Below are 20,596 nucleotides of genomic sequence, written 5' to 3'. Positions count from 1 at the left end.
CAATCAAATAATTGTTCTGTCTTTCATTAAATCGCGCTGCGTTTTCTTTTTTGTTCATTGATCCACTCTGCCAAATCTGTGCACATGTTTGGAAAAACACTAGCAGAAGCTAAAAGGGTACATGTGCGAAGTACTCTACAATCATTGGTGGCTGTTGAAAATCATATGAAAACCGAGGGCTTGAAAATGTTTTGATGCAGAATTATCCCGTAGGTTAACTTTTGTTTACCTGTACTATTCAAATATGTATACATGTAAATCCTAATTCTGATGATATTCCTTTCAATCACATGTGGACCCTCCATTAGTTACTAAGTGTGGGCCTACTGTCAAATGCTTGTCACATATCCACAGAAGTTAACTTGGACCAGGAAATGTAATCAAATGTATTGTCATGTCTTGATTGATTCACTCTAATGGTCTCACAACAACAATGGTCCCAGTTTCATCAACAGTACTCAGTACTCAATAACTGTGGTAGTGGTAGTGGTATTTGCCCACTGTGGATAGTAACATTACTTTGAAACAGAAACACTCTTAGATTAACATAATCAATTGTTACATCTCCAACAGCGCGCGGACCACTTCCAGTTCCCTCATTGGCTCTGAGAAGTGTTGTCATTACAATATATATGATCGGAATCTAGTTTTAGTAAAAACTCTTATTCTTCACAAACAATCTGCACAAACAGGACCGTTTTATTCAAGCTAAATTAAAGTACCGCCCCAGTGCCTCAGTTCTGAAACACATTATCCCATAATACCACATAATATCACTAAAACATCAAAATAAAACTAAACAATGAACCCTGAAAATTCATGTTAGTCACGATCTGAAAGCCCTTCAATAGATGAACTCTGTCTTGTGGTGACACAGAGTACTCTCTAGAGACAAGTCTCTCTCTCTCTCTCTCTCTCTCTCTCTCTCTTGCTCTCTGGGACAGAGAGTACCCTCCAGAGACCCAGCCTTTGGCCAACAAATACATTCAACCTCCTTTCAAGATTCCGGCCTATGCATTAAATATAGGTCAGAGGGTTGAACACAACATTGAACACAAAGACTGAGTATCCTGCCCTGCTGCAGTACAGTACTGCCTCACACAACAACTCCTAAATGGGAACCTGAGTGGGTTGATGTCATGTGGGACAACTCCGACCTCAGACATATCTGCCCATGTTACTCCTGCAGGTGTGAAACAGTTGGCTTCCTTCCTACAAAGGCAATTGGACTGAACTGAAGAGTGCTAACAAAGGGGGGGGGGGGGGGGGGGGACCTCAGACTGAGGGGAAGAGAGCTTCAACCCCAGAATGCAGGGTGGTGCGATCAAGTCCACTTTTGTCTCCTGCCCTCTAACGGGGTCACCAGGCCTCGGATATTATGCGAACTCACACAAAGTCTGACCCTTGTGGGGAAAGGCCTTTCTCTTCCAGGACAAAGGGTCATATCTCACCCATACAATATTGTAACGGAAACCTAGATATCAGGGAACAGACACACAGGGCCATTTGGTCAAACTGTGTCTGCACTGTAAAGTATGACATATGGAGATACCCAGTTATGTAATATTTGGGAGGTATTGTATGTGGTGTGTGTGTGTGTGTGTGTGTGTGTGTGTATGTGTGTGTGTGTGTGTGTGTGTGTGTGTGTGTGTGTGTGTGTGTGTGTGTGTGTGTGTGTGTGTGTGTGTGTGTGTGTGTGTGTGCGTGCGTGTGTGTACATGTGGATTTGTGTGCTTCTATTGGGTGTTTACTGTTACAGAACCTAACTAACAGGGCTACATCCCTGAGAAGACAAACACATACCCAAGGTGCAGTCACGACATAATTGCATGCCAGGTCTAGTATGAATGTAGCCAACGTACAACAGGCGAGGGGAGGATCCTTTCTTATAAAAAAGAAATTACAGTATATTACATCATACACCTACTCTGCTATTAGAGGGATTGTTTTTGGATGTCTCCCTCATTTATATTGTGGGAGAAACAGTCTGCATAGTCCCTGCACCCTCCCTCAGACCAAACCAATCTTGCTGTCTTAATGAAGCAATTTGGCGCTAGATAAAGAGAGGTATCTCACAACAAAGGTGTTGAACTCACTTTCATGAGATTAATCCCAGGGATACATTGAGTAACAATAAAAGCTTAATAAAGCATGTTTCTACCTCAGGTGAGCTTTTTCTGAACACACTAGTCTACATTGAGTTCATCCACTAGTGATATTGGAGTTAAGCTCCTTTGTGTTTCCAGACAAAGAGTAGGAAGCTGGCACTATGGTCTCATCTTTCTCTGGGTTGGGCTGTCTCTCACTGGGTCATAATAATGTAAACATAATATTTCTCAGAAAACCTTGAAACACTGAAAGTAGCCTACTGCTTGGTTTTAAGTTAATGCTATGCTTATATGGTTTTCTTTTTCCAGTGTAAAATGTATTTGTATATCAAAGTAGCTAATGAAGCTAATGAGTACATTCCTTTCATTTTATACCATACATCTTTTCATTTTTTCTTTTTCTTTTTTTCCTTTTTTCTCTTTCCCAATTATATCCTGTTGAATCATTTTTGTTCAATTGTCAATTAGCTGGATCATGATTCATAACCAATAACGGAATGTTTTATAAATAAAATATCTCAAACTGCACTCAATAATTTTCAGGGGCGTTCACAATTCGTTCTGGGCTTTGACCTCTCAAGGGGTATAGTATAGACTCCTGGTGTATCATGTTGCATAACAGTGTTGAAGCACAGGGCATCGATCAGTGTTTGTGAAGACTGCCCTCTAGTGGTCTGTTTTTACAACAGCAAACTCATAGTTAATGGACAGGATGTCAGCCTTGGCAAGGCAAACATTTTTGTTAAAAAACACCATAGCCCCTCATTATCAATGTCTTGTCTTGAACAAATAGCAATGATTTAGTACATTATTTTCATTGGCTAATGTCATGTCGGTCAAAACACACAATACTGGCTCCTAGTCCTACCTCATAAAACAAATCGGCCGTTTTACATTTCTTCTGTCATTATATGCAAATGTGTTGAACTAGTTGTCGTAGTCTCTAACATAAACAAATATCTGTGACCTGACAGGCAGGAACCTCGGGATGTATAGAAAGATGTACAGTGGTGCCCAGCTCTGACTAAGGGCTGTTTTACTGTATATTGATAATTTTATTTTTCATTTGCACAATGCTGTTACATACTTTTTTTTTTTTTAAATTTTGTTTGCTTTCTTCCCAATGTCTGACTGTCAACAGCAAAAACTTTTTAACACCTTCACTATCTTGCAATCAACCCCCTCTACACACAATGATGTATAACTTAGTCGTTTCGAAATAAATTTAGAACAAAATAGTGCTGCCTTTCGCATTGTTCATCAGAAAATACTAACAGAGAAAACTGTCATATTGACAACAAGACTAAATAGTTTGACATAAACAATGCCATCATGTCATTTTTGATTGTATTGACCATTTTGTTGGCATAAATATTTACTGGTGCACAGTCATGTTGGAACAGGAAGGGGCCATCCCCGAGCTGGGCCTAACCCCTTAGTTTCAGTGAAAGGAACTCTGAATGCTTCAGCATTAGCCAAGATATTTTGGACAATTCCATGCTCCCAACTTTGGGGGAACAGTTTGGGGATGGCCCCTTCCTGTTCCCACATGACTGTGCACCAGTGCAATATGCAAGGTCCATAAAGACATGGATGACAGAGTTTGGTGTGGATGGACATGTCTGGCCTCCACAGAGTCCTGACCTCAATCCGATAGAGCACTTTTGGGATGAATAGACCTCTGAAGTTCGCCTACAAAAAGGATCCAAAGCTGCCATCTTTGCCCATATAAGGAGATCCGGGAGTTAATTGAAGCTAACTGCTTATGGCAAGTTGCATGGTAAGTTAGCTCTGGGGTAGCAAAGATCAAAGTGTGCCGTCTTCACCTACCGAAGATCACAGTATCCACTAGACGGCAGTGGACAAAACTGTGTAGTGAAAAACGTCTGCATTTCCCATGTCATCATCCCCACGAGAGTTTAACAGGTGCGATAATAGAAAATCCCCATGTTATTTTCCCATAGAAAAAATCTCAAGATACCGGATCTCCTTATTTGGGCAAAGATGGTGGCTTTTTTGTAGGCGAACTTCAGAGGTCTATTAGAGTGAAGATTGAGAGCCAGTCTCCTCTCCAACATCAGTGTGTGACCTCACAAATGCACTTATGAAAGAATGGTAAAAAAAATCCCATAAACACACCTAAACCCTAATCCCTATACATTGAAAGCCTGTGGAAAGCCTTTCCAGAAAAGTTAAGCTGTTATAGATGTAAAGGGTGGACCGACGTCATGAAGAATGGGATGTCACTTATCAATTGCGCGTCCAAGTGACCCAATACTTTTGGCAATATAGTGTAGCCTACATTGTCCATTATCAGCAACCATTCATCCAATGTTCTACATTCTGTTTACTAATCTGATATCATTTAAAAAGGCTAACTGAGAAAACATTATTTGCAATTAGCCCTTTTCACGTGATGTCAGATGAAGCGTTGCTGGGTACAGACATGGGCAGTATTTCAATTATATGTATTTTAAATACGTATTTAATTACTTTAGTGTATTTTGTAATTTGTATTTTGCAGGATTGGAAAAAATAAAATGTACTTTGTAACAAAATACTTTGAGGGGTTGTATTTAGAGTATTTAAAATACTTAAATACTTAACAAAAATCTCATAATTTCCCCCCTCAAATTAGCCAAAAATTCATCACACAGTTAAATATAGCCTCTTTAGTATAACCATGACAATATGCTATGCTTATCATAGTCTGGGAGCCAAAGGTCAGAATCTTTAGGACATGAACCCCATTACATGAGGATTTACTGTATGTAAGGTATCAACCAAGGTGTCCTGATCTGCAGAAATAATGGAGGAGACTGAGGCAAAAACCTCCCCAATGCGAAACAGTCTCGAGTTTTCACCTCCCAGTTAATTAATTCTGTATATTGAGACAACTTACAGGATGTTACTTTATTTGTCCCCCGTGTTGCCAGTCATGTATGAAGGCAAAAGGCATGCATTTATAGCACAAAAAGGGAAATGCATTTCAATTTAAAAAGGCTAACCTGTTCAATCTGTTGTACTACTTTCATTGAATACGGAAAATTATGGTGGGTAGTTTGCTTCGTCAGAGTTGATTCCACTGTTGCAAAGCCTGCTTGTTGTCAGTTCAATCATCGTTTATATTGATATAGGATGCTGATTACATTTTTTTACTAGATCTACTTCATGGGTAGCCTGGCTCCGCCTTCCTACGTACTTCCGTTCAGTTTTCATTTCACTCCACTACGTAGTCTGGGTCTGCGGTATATTCACAGGTTTTCTCAAGACCAAAATGTGCAGGTCCAATCAGCGAACAGAGGGAGTAGCTGAAAACGATGACGTTTAGGTCGCTAGTTTGAGCATGTCACCTTACGACAAAACGTTTATCGATTGGTTATGGCAGATCTGAGAGGCTCTGGGCAGAGTATCCGCATTCAAGGAAATTCATGCTTGGCAATGGAAAGTGTCCAGACTCTCTGTACATTATGAATGTACAAGAGTATGGTAGGACCAGGCTACTTCAGCCCAAAGTAAAGAATTTAGGTCTCTGTCCGCCAATAAAAAACTAGTATTTCTTGTAGTTGTTTTTAAAAGTTGGTATACCATGATTATTGTGGGGGTATTTTTGTATTTTCTAATTACTAATTACTTGTATTTTAGTTAAATACATTTTTCACATCCGTATTTTGTATTTTAGTTAAATACATTTTTCACATCCGTATTTTGTATTTTATTTTGTTACATTTTCTACGCCAGTATTTGTATTTTGTAACAAAATAGTTTTTGATGTATTTGTGCCCACCTCTGGCTGGGTATCCTCCGGCATGTCCAGCCGCCAAATACTGGGCTACAGAAGAAGAAGAAGAAGTATTCATGGGTTTCATCAGGTCCCTTTCCACAGGTGTATTAATCAAGCACCATGCAGTCTGCATTGATAATCAAGATGCTTGATTGTATACACCTGTGGAAAGGGACCTGATGAAACCCATGAATACTTCTTCTTCTTCTGTAGTATTTGGCGGCTGGACATGCCGGAGGATACCAAAGATAATTAAGGGCGGAGCAAGATACTTCATGAGAAGCCACTTCCTGGAACCCGAATCGCAAGAGGGGGGGTCAAAATCCCCCTTTATGCAGAGCAGAGGCAGCAGCTGTTCCATTGAAGTCTATGGACATAGATCAGAATTTCAACTATAAGCTAAAATCTCCATTCTCTAGAGTTAGGAATGTGAATTTTGGGCACGGTTTCATGACCCTCAACCCCTTCTGACCACTTCAGGTACCTTTTTAGCATTTTTGAGCATTCCCGTCTGGAGAAAATCGACTTTATATCAGGTGTGCCCCTCTTGTTTATTCTGCTTATTGGCCGGTTGCTACGTACGCTCTACCTTGACAACACATTAGCCAGCCAGCTGAACCAAATCCTGATTTGTGCTAACGACGATCAGATGGCGCTGGGGTAACTTAATGAGAGCAGCGACATATTTCCATTATTCCATTGATGTTTTTATTCAATTCCTTGAAATGTATGCTTTGTGTGTGTTACTTCCATATTAGAACTAATAAATGTAGAGGGCTTGAAAGAGCAGCAAGATTATTTTGGAACATCATCAAGCATTGATAATCGAGTGCTTGATTTTTTACACCTGTGGAAAGGGACCTGATGAAACCCATGTCTCGGACAGGGCGACAGAGTAGGCTAGGCTATCTTTTATTCCACAGCAGACCGTCTTTGTCATGTCCTGCATTGACAACATTGAGGCTACATAAACAAATGCTAAGTTTTTCTAAAGTTGTGCGCTCGATTTCCAGTGAACTTGTTTAGTTTGTGAATGAAGTTGTATGCCTAGGGTGAAAGACTCTGTGTCATGTCATACCTCTAGGCTCGTTGCTACTCTCAAGTCTCATCACAAGATGCCGCAGCTGACAGGACGTTGCCTACGGAGAGAATGTTCGGACTGAGCGACGGTCATATTCTGTACCGCTTTACGGTACATATATTCTGACTGTAGATAGACAGAACCATGACTTCTGGCCTCAAAATATTCAAATTGTATCAAATAATTATGTAAAATTATTGTTTTCTTCAATATTGAAGATAGCCTACAGTATATGCGAATTAGAAAAAAATAAAATCTAAATGTTTATTGGCAATGAATGAGTTCCTCTTGAACATTATGATATTGATATTAGTCTAAATATGTGTTCGGTGTATTATTTTGTGAATGTTATGCATATGCATGCTATTTAATTAAATTACACATGTCTGATCATCAATATAGTTTTTTGTACTCAGTTATTGATGAAAGTATATGTTGCTTAAGGAGATAATAGTTTTATATCTCATTTCCAAGCATGTTGTACCTTTATGGCGGCCTGGGAGAAGAAGACAAATTTGAATTCGCTCTGCAGGTCGGTCGTTCAATGAGGCCATTGACACTCATTTAAGACTGCCCTGATTGCGACACGGTTAAACTGACGTGCATTTTCTTCGGAACTGTACAAACAACTGTATTTAAAATCTTTGTTTTAAAAAAAAAACATGATAGACTTTGATATTGTATTTCTGAAACCATTTGGTAAGAGTTGAATACACCAATACATTTAATTTCCCTGCTTATGCCCTTGAAGTTGTGAGTCAATGTAGTCTTCTAATAGGCCTACCCACTCTCAATCTCAATTGAGATATGCTGACTGGTGTCAACAAGGTTGCCTTCATGGAATTTATTCTCAGATGAACTTAAAATGAAAAGGTCACATTTGTTCACAATGTGAACAGAGCAAAAAATGTGTTTTTGCTGCATGTTTTAAACATTTTCAGAATTCAAGTCTTTTGCAAGCAAAATGTGACATTTTGGCCAGAGTGCCTCTGTTTAGACCTGCATGTTAATTTGTTTGAATGTCAGAGTTGACTCAAGCATCAAAGCGATAGAGAAAAACTGTAATTTGAGATGAGAAATAGCCTGAACCCTACATACCTAAATATTCTTATATTGTATGCTCACTGTATATACTCGTGTGTCTGAAGAAATTCTTTGGACATTTCTAATAGTTTGACATGTCTCACATTACCCTACACTTTTATGATACATTTCAAATCGCTTTTTGTCTGCAACCAAGCCCTTTGAGGAATGAGTCATTCTCTCTATTACTGGTCAAAAGAAACTCTTTGGGCAGCCACCAACCTGTCTGAAATGGTTGAACTGTTATGCACACATATGCACACATATACGTACACGTATCATATACATAATATACATAACGCATATCAACATTACTGTATGATGCAGACCTTTGCCTGAGAAAATGTTCTGTTATTGGACTTTGCTTAAGTTTAATTGAATGTCCCTTACATACTTGCATTAGAGATACGTGTGTGTGTGTGTGTGTGTGTGTGTGTGTTATGTATTACTCGTCAGTTATTTTTCTGGCCTATGTCTAGGCTAGGCTACGTTATAGATGCCTGTCATTTTCCGTTCAAATGTGCTCTAAGATTTCATCTGATCTCCAGGCAAATGGCACGTGGCTTTAAATTTCAATTGTGCATGTGTGTGTATATTTTTTTTATGACTTGTCATCTATTTATCTGACCTGTGTACAATACTGTCTCCGACATCTTTTCCCCCAATTGAGCAGTATTCCCCCTAATGCTTAAGGTGTGCACTGTCCAGGTTATTCTCAGATCACACATCAGGCCAGTCCCTGAGAAAACCACCCAAGTGAATAACTCCTTTGACACACATGTAATGCTAAAGAAATAACAAACATTTATTTGGTTCCCAACAAAACACAGTGCTGCAATTTTATGAATATCAAGATCAGTCTGAACTATCAAGACTATTCAAGACCTTACTCTCACAGTGGCCATTGTGTAAAACGAGGCTACAATGTACACAAACAATAGGATTGTTGTTTTCTATGCATTCTTCAGTAGGTGGCGAGAATGCATTGATGATATAAGTGTACCCTGTTGCCTCGTTTTGGTTTACAAAATGGCCGCCGCGTGAATAAGGTGAATACATTTGGGGAAAAAACGGTCCTAAAACAGGACTAATGAATGGGGTCCTCTACAGAAGATACATGTACATGGCACAATGAATAGTCCCTGCAACACCAAGTAGTTAGCTGATGTAACATGTGGAAAGAGCTCCCTCCTCCTCCCTCCTCAACTCCCGCTTCATTCAGCTCCAGGTAGCTGCTACACAGCGCACACAGGCTCGCCCTCCACTGCGTACCACACCTCATTGTGCCTGTTTGTCATCTTCATAGGGCTGGAACACACACACACACACACACACACACACACACACACACACACACACACACACACACACACACACACACACACACACACACACACACACACAAAAACATAAACACACACACACACACACACACACACATACAAAAACACAATCAAATACACACACAAACACACACACACGGAAATGTAAAAACATTTTCCACAAATCCAGTTTTTCAATCCTGTCGAATGGTTTGCTTCATACCTGTTGTAGCCAACATCATAGTGGTACCCCCTGACGTAGGATGCTCCGGCAGCGTCCATAGCGCTCCTCAGGGCACGAGACTGCATCCTTGAGGAGATAAAGGACATCCAGCCTCCATAGCTCTTCACATAAACCTGCATGTCAGGCGTCTCAATGATGCTCACCTATGGAACAAAGATTATGCAACCATTACAGGACCCCTACCTCTTTTCTTTTAAATATCGTTTCCAAAAATCATTTTGATGGTACATAAACTAGTTTATTATTGTGCTTGTTGGGTGACCCCGAGACCAAACCTTCAGCGCTGTTTTTAAATGTTTTTTCCAAACACCTGTTAATGTTAACAAATGAGTGTTTCATAAATGTTCTCCTTTTCTGTCTGTTACTGCTACTTGTGAATAACATCTGTGCATTTCGTGTCCTGTCTGTGCAGACGTACGGCGCTGTCGATGGGCTTGGGAACAGGAGCCTGGTTGAGCTGGTAGGTGGAAGGCAGCAGGAAGTTAATGGTGAAGCCTGATGACTGCCACATGCTTCGACTGTCTGGGCCTTTGATGATAACGGGCGCTGCCATGTCAATCTTTATGCCTGCGGAATGAAAACACTGTGTTGTCCAGTTTGTACAGATGCAATGATTAACTTTAATCACCTGTCCATCCTCTCTATATTTCTTGGCCATGTCCATCTCTCTCTCTCTCTCTCTCTCTCTTTCTCACAGAGAGACAGACAGACACAGACACACACACACACACACACACACACACACACACACACACACACACACACACACACAAACACAAACACAAACACACACACACACACACTTACAGGCACGCATACACACGTAGAGACACACACACACACACAGACACACAGACACACACACACACACACAGCAGCTCACCAGCCTCATTGGACCCCATGATGTATCTGAAGAGTTTCCAGAAAGCTTTGCTGATGGCCATTTCCATGAAGACGGATTCCACCTCGACAGACGCCCATTTGGTGGCCTCATACCTGCGCACCTGGAACACAACGAGTCACTTTCTCTGTCCCTCATGCAGGGACACCAGCCAAGCTGAAGCCTGGTCCACTTACAGTACACTAAACCTGCGCCTCTGAGCTTAGATATCTGCCAGGTTATTGTGCAAAATGACATACCTCGTAGCCGACCCCCTTGCAAGTGAGGTTATACAGAAGACATTCATCCGACTCTGAGCAGAAGCTGGATAGACTAGAATCACTGAGGAGGAGAAAAAAATCGTTAAAGTTGTTAACGTCTAACTGTCTGTTGAGCTGACAGCATCATGTATTGTTTGTGTTTATGGACTAAGGTGTTGACAACCGTACCCAACTTTGGCCTCCACTGCCAAGGCGAACGCCAACACAATTATTCCTGCTACATAGACCCTGGAACAGATGATAGTTGTGAAATCAACAAGAAAAAAGGCAGGTCTTAACATAAAAAATAAAAATGAACAATTACAGTAAACAACTAAAATTTGCAAAAGCTTTTAAGTGAGCCTAGTGTGCCTAAAAATCTTTAAAATGGTATTTTATGATTATGTTGTTACGCATAACTAATGATGGTTATAAAAATCTTAGTTAAACTTAAGTTAAAAATACACACACATAATAATACTCACATTTTCTCCAGTGGGTGTCGTTAGCCTGTGAGAATGTTTGTTTATGTTTGTCCTCCAGTCCTCCGCTATTTAAAGTTCCCCCAGGTTATGAAAGTGCACTGTCTCCACCCGGACTCCACCCATCCTCCCATCCCTCGGTCATGTAATACTTGTAAACGTACCTCACGCAGTGTACACACAAGGCTTTTCAGAGAAATTAAATACCCGTCAAAGACGTTTGATTGCTGCCTCACGTGTTGAGATAGAAAGGAGATCATGTGAAGTCAATGAAGTTGCGTAACTTTTCTTCCCATAACAACGTCAGGCTCATGATTGTCTCTACTGTACATAACACTCATTGTTCACTTGCATATCATTCAAATCTCTGCACATTTGCAAACCACTAGAATCTAACATTAAAAGTGTTATATACACAAAAACCTCCACAATCAGGTTATATTTCTTCTCATGTCCATCTTATTTTTTGGTTGGTTGATTTGTTCACAGGATTTCACAAAAACAGGGAAAGAAGGATTGTTGTCGGCACACATATAGATTCGCTTAATCTGAGGTGACTATTCCTCCAACTTCCCCCTATGTTCAGATAAAGTGTCAAAACTAACTGGGGTAAGCTCTCTACCAAGTGTAGTTATCCTTTTTTTTTTTTACTGCAAATGAGAACTAGATGAAAACATAGACATAACACATAGACCAGTGTTTCCCAAAAACCTTGAAGGCCGCCTTGCTTGTATGTAAGACACCACAAACTCCTACACACACAAGACGTTGTTTTATTCAACAATCGGGGTCTGGGGATGCCTAGCCAAGCCTGACCTGAAGGTTGCTTATGCAAGTTCAGAAGTCAGAGGTAATAAATAACTACATGAATTTAAATATGGGACAAAAATATGTTTTCATTTGGACTATACAGAGTTTTGATTATCCAACTTGGTGTGTTTTGGGGATTTTATACATGTAATGTGTGAAAATGTAATTTTGGTAACCTCATCAAAGCAACATTGTGCGGACCCCCTGCAATGACCCCTATTGGGGTCCCCGGACCCCGGGTTGGGAACCACTGACGTAGATAATAGGTTGTCTCTTAGCCACCCTCATCCAACACCAAAATCTAACCAAAGTCTAAACCAGGAATGAAAGAACACCTTTCAATTGGTGAATCCAGTCTCCTGGTCAAATCAAGTCAAGTCAAATGTATTTATATACAGTAGCACAATTCATACCCACAGGTCATTCAATGTGCTTTACACAAATAAAAGCAAACAGTAATAGTGAATAAAAGCATGGGTGGGCAATAATCAAGGAACAGTCTAAACATTAGAGATCATAATGAAAAAGACTAAATGAAACACACAAACAGAATCATTCAAGAATGAAGAATGATTAAAAAGACAACCTAAAAGACATAAGGTAGAATAATTAAAAGACCCACTCTTAAAACAAATGTGTTGGAAACAACACAAACTGTGTTGTCCCTATCTGGACACAGAGATATGTTGTTTTCAACACATTCATTTTAAGAGTGCACATTCAGAATTTGTAACTCAGTGAAGTTTGCAGAAGGCATCTGAAAACAGTTTGGTCTTCAGTCTAGATTTATAACTGGCTACAGGGGCCTTCTTGATGTCAACCAAAAGTTGGTTCCAGAGTTGGAAGCGACCATGTTTAGGTCTAACAGCAGATTTTACTGCCTGACCTGCCGGCGAATTTGGATTTCGCCTGGCAGCTCAGGCTGGACACCTGCACATCTATCTCCTCTGTTCTCTGCCAGAACCTTTGGCTCCAATCAGAAACTAGCTCATCCAAAAGACGCACCGGATCGTTGGTCTGATTGGTTGAAGGACTATCCAAGCGTACGGATTCATTTGAACGATGCCCATTGATCACGCCTCTTGTGCAGTAGAAACAAAGCGCAGCCTCCCCATACTAATGTTGAATCTTAAAAGATTGAGCTTAGTATGGTGATAGCCAGACTAGATTTTACTGTCTGCTAGAGACACGAGACTGTACATAAGAAAGACACACACATCCATCCTCATTACATGAGAATAGTATGTGGATGTCCATACAGAAGGTTAGAGAGAGCTGTCAATATGAAACACGATGAATGATTCTTGTGAACTACCCAGTCTGTTGCAGTGCGGTACTGTTGACCTTTTAAGAGGACTCTGGGAACGGGGAACACGAGTGGTGTGTTCACCTGTGTTCCCCTCTCAGCCTCGCACACTACAGGTGTGTGGGATGGTTACACGGCTACACAGCGATTTCGCCCAGGAGCTCAAACAAAGGCGAAAAGGAAGTCCCGTGGGTCCGAGAGTTTCGACACCGCTGCCGTGCGAGTGAGGTGCAGGGTAGCACGAGCATAATCAGTTTCAGTCTCCTGCCCTTTAACGCAAACCCCCGTAATCACCGGGCTTCAGACCTGTCGCTTAACTACCATTCTTCCCTCCTTCTCACACCAAATCTAATCCCCGAGAGAGGAATGCTATTCTCTACCGGGACAAAGGGTCAGCTTCGTCCCACCCGTGCAATATTGCAACCTAGATCTCAAAGCACCCAGACACACAAGAGCCCACATGGGAAAATAGCATTTGTATTGCAAAGTATACGTTCCATTTCCCCCCATCAATCCAAAAAAAAATATTTGCTTGAGAATCTTTTAATAGGGATATATATCCCTAACAACAAATAAGGCACATGTCATTTCATTTAGCAGCTATTACATAATTGCACGCATTGTCTCGCCGGTCACCCCACAGACCCTATCTTATGTAATCATTAGGTGTCGGACAAACAGAGGTGTCCCATAATGAAGGCGTGGCGCTCAATCTTATGAGATTAACACCGGGGTGCATTAAGGGAATTACAAAAACAGTCATTAAGAAAGCACATCTCTGTCTAAGGCCAACTTTCATAGAACATGCATTACATTGAGTTCACCCACTGCTTTGTGCAAGTGTAATAGTCATATTGGATTTAGGTTCCTTTGTGTTCCTGGACAAAGAATAGCAGACTGGCTCTGTGGTATCACCTTTCAGAGGGCTGGGCAGTGTCTCCCATTATCATAATAATATACACATTACATTTCTTAGACCATTTTTTCTTTTAGACAAATTCATATAAACATGGACACACTGATTAAAAAAATACACACATTTGTATTGAAATATAGCAAGTGTAAACAAAAGAACCTGGGGTATGACAATGTCCTGAAAGCCATGAACTAACTGTATGACAGATTAAATGGTCACTGCTTAATTCTTGCATAGAAAAATATACAGAAGGCATAGTGTGATATTTGGTGGGAGCACAGAAACCTGTCATTTAATGTTTTGAGAGGATTTTTTACACCATTCCCTGATTACCTAAAGCTGTGTGAAGAAATGCATAATAATCTGTTTAAGACGTACCATGTGTGACTTTCAAGCCACAGACAGCGAGATGACTATTTTAGCTGCAGCATACGGGAGCCTCATCGTCTCTATCTGATGTTGCCTGTGCTACTGTCGGACTCTCTCCCCTCCTCCTCTTCGTCGTCCTCCTCGTCCTCCTCGCTGTCCTCGTAGATGACGTCCTCCAGGTCGTCGCGGACCAGGTCGTACAGGTCCAGGATGCTGCCCTGGCTCAGGCAGGTGTTGACGGTGGAGCCGGAGCTGATGTGCGTGTCGCTGGGGTTGATCACGCGGGGCTTGTTGTTCCGCTGGCGACTGCGGGGGTGGACGCACTCGGTCCCCGGAACGTGGGGTTCTGCAAGAACAGCAGAGCAGCAGCAGGAGGTTAGAGAGCCGGCTTGAAAAGGCCAGAGCTGGCTTAACGAGAGAACTATAGTACAAGAGCGAGCCAAACCCAAGTGTATATGTACTCAACATAGATCATTTTACACATGAGTGTAAAACACATACAGTGATTTTAACACAATAAGATGATTTAACACAAACATAATAAGGACCTAATTTAAGTTTAAGGGGCCAAAGTGTAAAGTCTTAGAATGGGCAAACCCAGCCCGATCTGCCGGTGACAGGATTTCGCCCTGCAGCTCAGGCTGGAAACCTGCATGTTTATCTCTCCTGCTTCCGTTACACTTTTTCTGGAACCAATCACAGACTGGTTTATGCCGATATGCAGAGCCGACATGCAGAGATGGATGGAGACATTTGGGTGTCAGTCATGATTCACTCACACAGTAACTACAGTCAATCTAATATCTGACCTGTGACCTGACCTGACCTGACCATCTTCTGGGTACTTTAATTTAGTTAAGAATGTTCTGATACTCCATGTTGAATATCCACTAAAAGAATTGCTGGTGTTGTGCCATGTATTACTCTATAGCCGTTTGTCTATGTTGTTGTGCGTTTTGCATGTGTGCATTTTTATGACATTTATCTCTCCTGCTTCCATTCCACGTTTGCTGGAACCAATCACAAACTGGCTTATCCACCAGGCGTACCTGGATCGTTTGTCTGATTGGTTGAAGGACTGTCCAAGCGTACAGAGTCATCCGAACTACGCCCATTGATCACACCTCTTGTGCAGTAGAAATATACGGTAACGCAGACTCCCCAGACTAATGTTCAATCTCAAAAGATTGGGCTTTGTCTGGTGTTAGCCAGACTATCATCAAGCAAAGCTCTTCTTGTGTATGAACTATAGCTATCGCGTTAAACGTGGGAGCTGACTCGTCTTAAGACTTAAGAAGCACTTTGCCCATTATTCTAATTAGGGCCCAGGATGTTAATCATTATGTTATTACTGTAAGGTACAGTACATAGCTACATACCAGTAATTGACAAAAGAAGACAAAATAGCATTATTACCAAGGTAAATTCAAAGTGTAGGCCTACTGTATCTGAAGCATACACATTCTAGTTTTCACATGGTCAGTGTGGTGACATGCTATTTGAGTCTTTATGCAATTTGTGTGAGTGTGGCTACTATGTTCTATTGCTATTGTCATAAAACAATTGTGGAATATTTTCAATAATCAAGTTAATCAGCAATCAATGGCTTTCACAATTCTCTCTGGGCTTTGACTTTGATGCGAGTTTGACTGCGTAGTTAATTAACAAAAGACAGAGAGATAGATCAGAATTTAACACTGGTTGCATGTGACTGGTTAATTCAATTTCACTTCACCGGAGAGGTCTCGCCCATTTCAGAGTCCCGCCTTGACATAGCTTCCCTCTACCTATATAGCCACTGAACTCGGGCCCTCAGTGTCATATTGTTCATCAGAGTCCAGGGCATAGGTCAGTATCAGCATTTGACAATACCGCCCTCTAGTGGTCTGTCTTCATTACAGCAAACTCATACCTTGTCTGTTGTAGCAGTCTTCAGCAAGGCAGCTGTGTGGGTTCTTTGTTCTCGGTCCATCGCCCATCACATTGCGGCGAGGCGGTAAAATTTTGGTTGGGGTAATGACGGAGCGACAGCCGTAGCAAGGCGAGCCCAAATCCATCCTTCCAAATCCCCTAATGGTCACAAACAGATATCAAGTCAACTCATATTACAATAGCTGATGGTTATCAGAGATAACAGTGTAGGCGCAATGGCCAAAGGACTGGATCATTTGAGTTGCCAAGTGTCCAAACCTGAAAGTGCGAGCACAGTTGGGGCAGTGGAACTCTCCAATGCCCCACATCTTGCCCTCAGGTACAGGGTCATACTTCCTCTTGCACTTCCGACAGCGGGACACCTGTTGTGAGTACATACACACAATCATCCCACAGCATTATATGGTTTGGGTGCCTTAAATAAAGTGTTATCTGATTAGAAAAGGGCTAAACGATACTCCTGTTTACTTACTTCAGGGGCTTTGTGATATGAGACTAACGGAGATAATATAGAGCTATTGACATTTTCTCTACAGGATTATCTAAGAGGTTTGAATAGATTCATTAGTTTGTAGCAAATGACAATTAACCTGGTAGACACAAAAAGACTGGCACAAAGCAATAACTAAGCTAGAAACTGACCAAGGAGCAATACAAAATGAAAACTAATTTAAAAAATGACCATACGTTGAAAAGAATGCGTCTCTTCACTACCATACCATCAAGGCACCAAAGCAGGTGATACTTATACAAGTTATTTTTTTGAGCAATGTTGCTGGGCAGTGTTCCTAAGTATTACTTTGTGTGCACATTTCCATTGATATTGGACAAATATCAATGGGGGGGGGAAATCATCAGTAGGTAAACAATCATGATCATCAAATGAGAACACATAGAGGTTATGTGGTGGTCCAGTAATATTGCTCTAACAGGAAGGAACTAAGGAACCTTACGTGCTAAGGCAACAATAAGACACAATACAGGAGATAGTAGTAATTTCCTGTGTATTAGCCACATTGTGTCGCTGTCGCTGCAGGACAGTGCTTTATGGTAGTTAAAAGAAACAAAACCATGTGAATACAGGAAGTGTTAGAGGAAGTGGATGTCGTACTGCTTTCCTCTGTGCGACGCGCCGCCACCAGTCGTTGTCACAGCGCTCGCAGGCAAACTGGTGCAAGACACATGGGATGAGGTCACGCTGTGCGTTGTCAAACATGCGCACATTCGCCTGTGTCAGGGGCAGCACACGGAGACGCTCGCCCAGTTCCTGAAGAAACACACACACACACACACACACACACACACACACACACACACACACACATTAAACAGACACACACTGATGCATATATAAACCACAAAGTGAAACACATACACAAACATACAACAAATACGCAGACAAACATTCAAACCATACAAAACAAACACATATCTCAATTCCATTTTAAAGCTTTAGCAATAAATAAAATGGTGTCCAAATTTGTTTACTAATCAGCAGCATTATTGTGCTAGTGCACCATGAGAGAGAGAGGTGACGATAAAATGGCTGTTTCTGTCAAGGATCTGACGAGAGGGACTTCCTCAAAAAGTCATTCAAATTCTATGTTGTGAGCAAATGAACGACAGCATATCTCTTTAGTGCCTGATGTATTATTATAGTGTAATAATGCTATAAAATTATTAGGATAATAAAAGCATTGACCTCATAAGACCTTATGAACTTAAAAACACACTTATAAATTCCCCCCAAGACATGGTTAGTAAAGAGATTGTGCCAACCAACCAACAAGCACAGCACAGCAGTTGTCAACTCCATTAGGAAGAGTAAGCTGTATCAGTCTGGGGTACATTACCCAAAACCATAGTTTCTAAGATAGCAACTTTATTGGTTGCAATGTAATTTCCCATTGCCAACCAACTAAGTTGCTAACAGGTTAGCAAATGTGGTTTTGGGAAACGCACCCCTGGGTTGAACGAATGGTATTGCATTCTCCCAGCTCACTTCCCTGACATACCCTGTCAACAGTGTCTTACTGACTACTTTACATAAATACTGACCAGCACTGGAAAAATGTCATGAGGCGCCAGCATTCTAAAACATGTGGAATGTAAACAAAAGCAAGCCAATCCAAACCAATCCCCCACCTGGATGTCCTTGTCCTCGTTTGGCTGTTTGTTTGCTTTGGACTGTGAAGAGGAGAAGATAGCTTGATATCAGTAAATAAATAATAGTGTGTCATATGCAAAGAACTGTAGGCCTACTATCCATCATGACTCATGAGAGAGGCAAAGGCATACACCGACCTTATTACCAGACTTGCGAGATCTGTCTTCTTTTGGGGCTGCCTGAGAGATTATGGTGTACAGCTGTCAATATCTCATGTTATTGCATTCATTACCACTATAGGGGCAATTGCTCTGTCGCTAGTTGGAGTTTAAACTGGAGTTGGAGTTGAGAGTTGGAGTTTAAAACCGTGTTTAACTCCAAACTAGCAACAGAGCAATTATTCCCCCATAGTGTTCACATACACAATTGCAAGAATGATTAACACGCTCATATGGTTTTATGGGTGTTCTGATGTGTACACCCTGTTGTTGGGGATTCTCCAACAGTAGCCTACCTGGCTGGCAGAGGAATGGGCCTGAGGCCCGGCTTGGTTCTCCTCTTCAGCCTTCAGTTTCTCCACCACATGCTGTCCCAGAGTCAGAAGAAGGGGGAGACTTAGTCACAATGTGTGAGACATCATCAGGCGCCATGGTGATATATATTGGGCTACAATACTTCTACAATACAATTTGTGCCTGTAACAGTGTTCACATACCCTTTAGGATGCCACATTTTGAAGTAGGCTACACATTACAAGCACCTTACCTTAACAACGAGATCATTCTTTAAATCATGTCTGTCTTCATCGTCAAGCTCTACACAGCAAGATATAAAAAATCCATAGTGAATCAATATGGAAATCAATAGCCTATGAAAACAAAACAAAAAAAGATATTAAAATGTAATGGTGTTATACATGACACTTAGTTGTAGGCCTGTGACTTATATTAATAACGGATTCTCTACCTCTGTCTTTCATCAGTACGATCTCCATGGCTATCCGTCGATGGTTATTGCCATATCGGCTCATAAGCAGAGCTGCCTTGTCAATTGAAATCTTTCCATGAAATTTTTCTCTGAGTCTTCTGACACTGATTTCCAGCTGTAAAATAGATGTTCTGAGTGAGAAACACATGACCAAGTAGGCTACTTTAAAACACACGTGTTGAGCCTTTACTGTAGCCTAAATGTATCTGGGTACAAAGAGAGTTCAACGGATTGTAATTGGGAAGGTAGGGCCTACTATCTAATATAAGGGCCTAATATTTGGCCATTGGTGACAATTCTGGAGGGGAAAGTATTTTACTTATACAAAAATCTATTGTCAAACCAAAACAAATGCCATTAACAACGCAAACATAGACTGAAACACACTTTTCCCTCATTCAGAGACCGTGTGCACTGTAGGCAAATTACTCAGATCGTTAAACTGTTGACATGTCGTCTCAACTGAAATAGCACATCCCGTTGCGTGTTTATTTATTCATCAGGCTGTGTCCATGATTGTAACCGTAGGAGCAGAAGGCTACTTTGTTGCAGTCGGTAGTATTAGGAAGTAGCATGAACATCCTCGACGACATGTTACTGTAAACGTTTTCCTTTGAATTCACTAAATATTCCGTGCATAAGCTACCCTGTCATTTGAAAGGAATTTAGGGAGTCACGCTTCAAATTCTCAAGTTGAATAAAATTACATGATCATACCTCCACCTCATCTTGAAGACGATTCATGTTAACAGCAGTTTTAAAAAGACAAGTCCCGAAGTTTTAAATAGGGCACAATGGCCATCTGACAGTCGTTTTCAGCAGGTCTAGTTCTGTTGTTCAGATCGGATCAGTTTCAGTTTGATATCAAGACGACAGACATAGGTTAGACTTCGATTGACCACCAGGGGGCACTCTTAACTGTGAC

The 20,596-nt window shown here is 41.1% G+C and overlaps 2 protein-coding genes across 2 annotated transcripts; both read right to left on the bottom strand.

The window, feature by feature from the left end:
* Positions 1 to 8,861: 8,861 nt before the first annotated feature.
* Positions 8,862 to 11,486, bottom strand: LOC134077322 (heme-binding protein 2-like). The gene is made up of 7 exons (XM_062532857.1): positions 11,248 to 11,486; positions 10,952 to 11,011; positions 10,763 to 10,844; positions 10,506 to 10,626; positions 10,041 to 10,189; positions 9,602 to 9,765; positions 8,862 to 9,364 (listed from the first exon to the last, which is right to left on the bottom strand). Coding segments are annotated over exons 1-7 (651 nt in total). The 5' UTR covers positions 11,250 to 11,486; the 3' UTR covers positions 8,862 to 9,291.
* A 2,401-nt stretch (positions 11,487 to 13,887) lies between these two features.
* Positions 13,888 to 20,562, bottom strand: shfl (shiftless antiviral inhibitor of ribosomal frameshifting). Its single transcript, XM_062532856.1, has 10 exons — positions 20,389 to 20,562; positions 19,651 to 19,786; positions 19,450 to 19,499; positions 19,199 to 19,270; positions 18,882 to 18,923; positions 18,723 to 18,764; positions 17,689 to 17,844; positions 16,836 to 16,939; positions 16,558 to 16,715; positions 13,888 to 14,991 (listed from the first exon to the last, which is right to left on the bottom strand). Exons 1-10 carry the CDS (start codon positions 20,413 to 20,415, stop codon positions 14,726 to 14,728), a joined length of 1,053 nt encoding a protein of 350 aa, XP_062388840.1. The 5' UTR covers positions 20,416 to 20,562; the 3' UTR covers positions 13,888 to 14,725.
* Between the last annotated feature and the right edge of the window lie 34 nt (positions 20,563 to 20,596).

The sequence above is a fragment of the Sardina pilchardus genome, chromosome 3 (genome assembly GCF_963854185.1).
Source record: "Sardina pilchardus chromosome 3, fSarPil1.1, whole genome shotgun sequence".
In the NCBI taxonomy this organism is placed as follows: domain Eukaryota; kingdom Metazoa; phylum Chordata; class Actinopteri; order Clupeiformes; family Clupeidae; genus Sardina; species Sardina pilchardus.
This window is presented reverse-complemented; position numbering and strand designations above follow the sequence as displayed.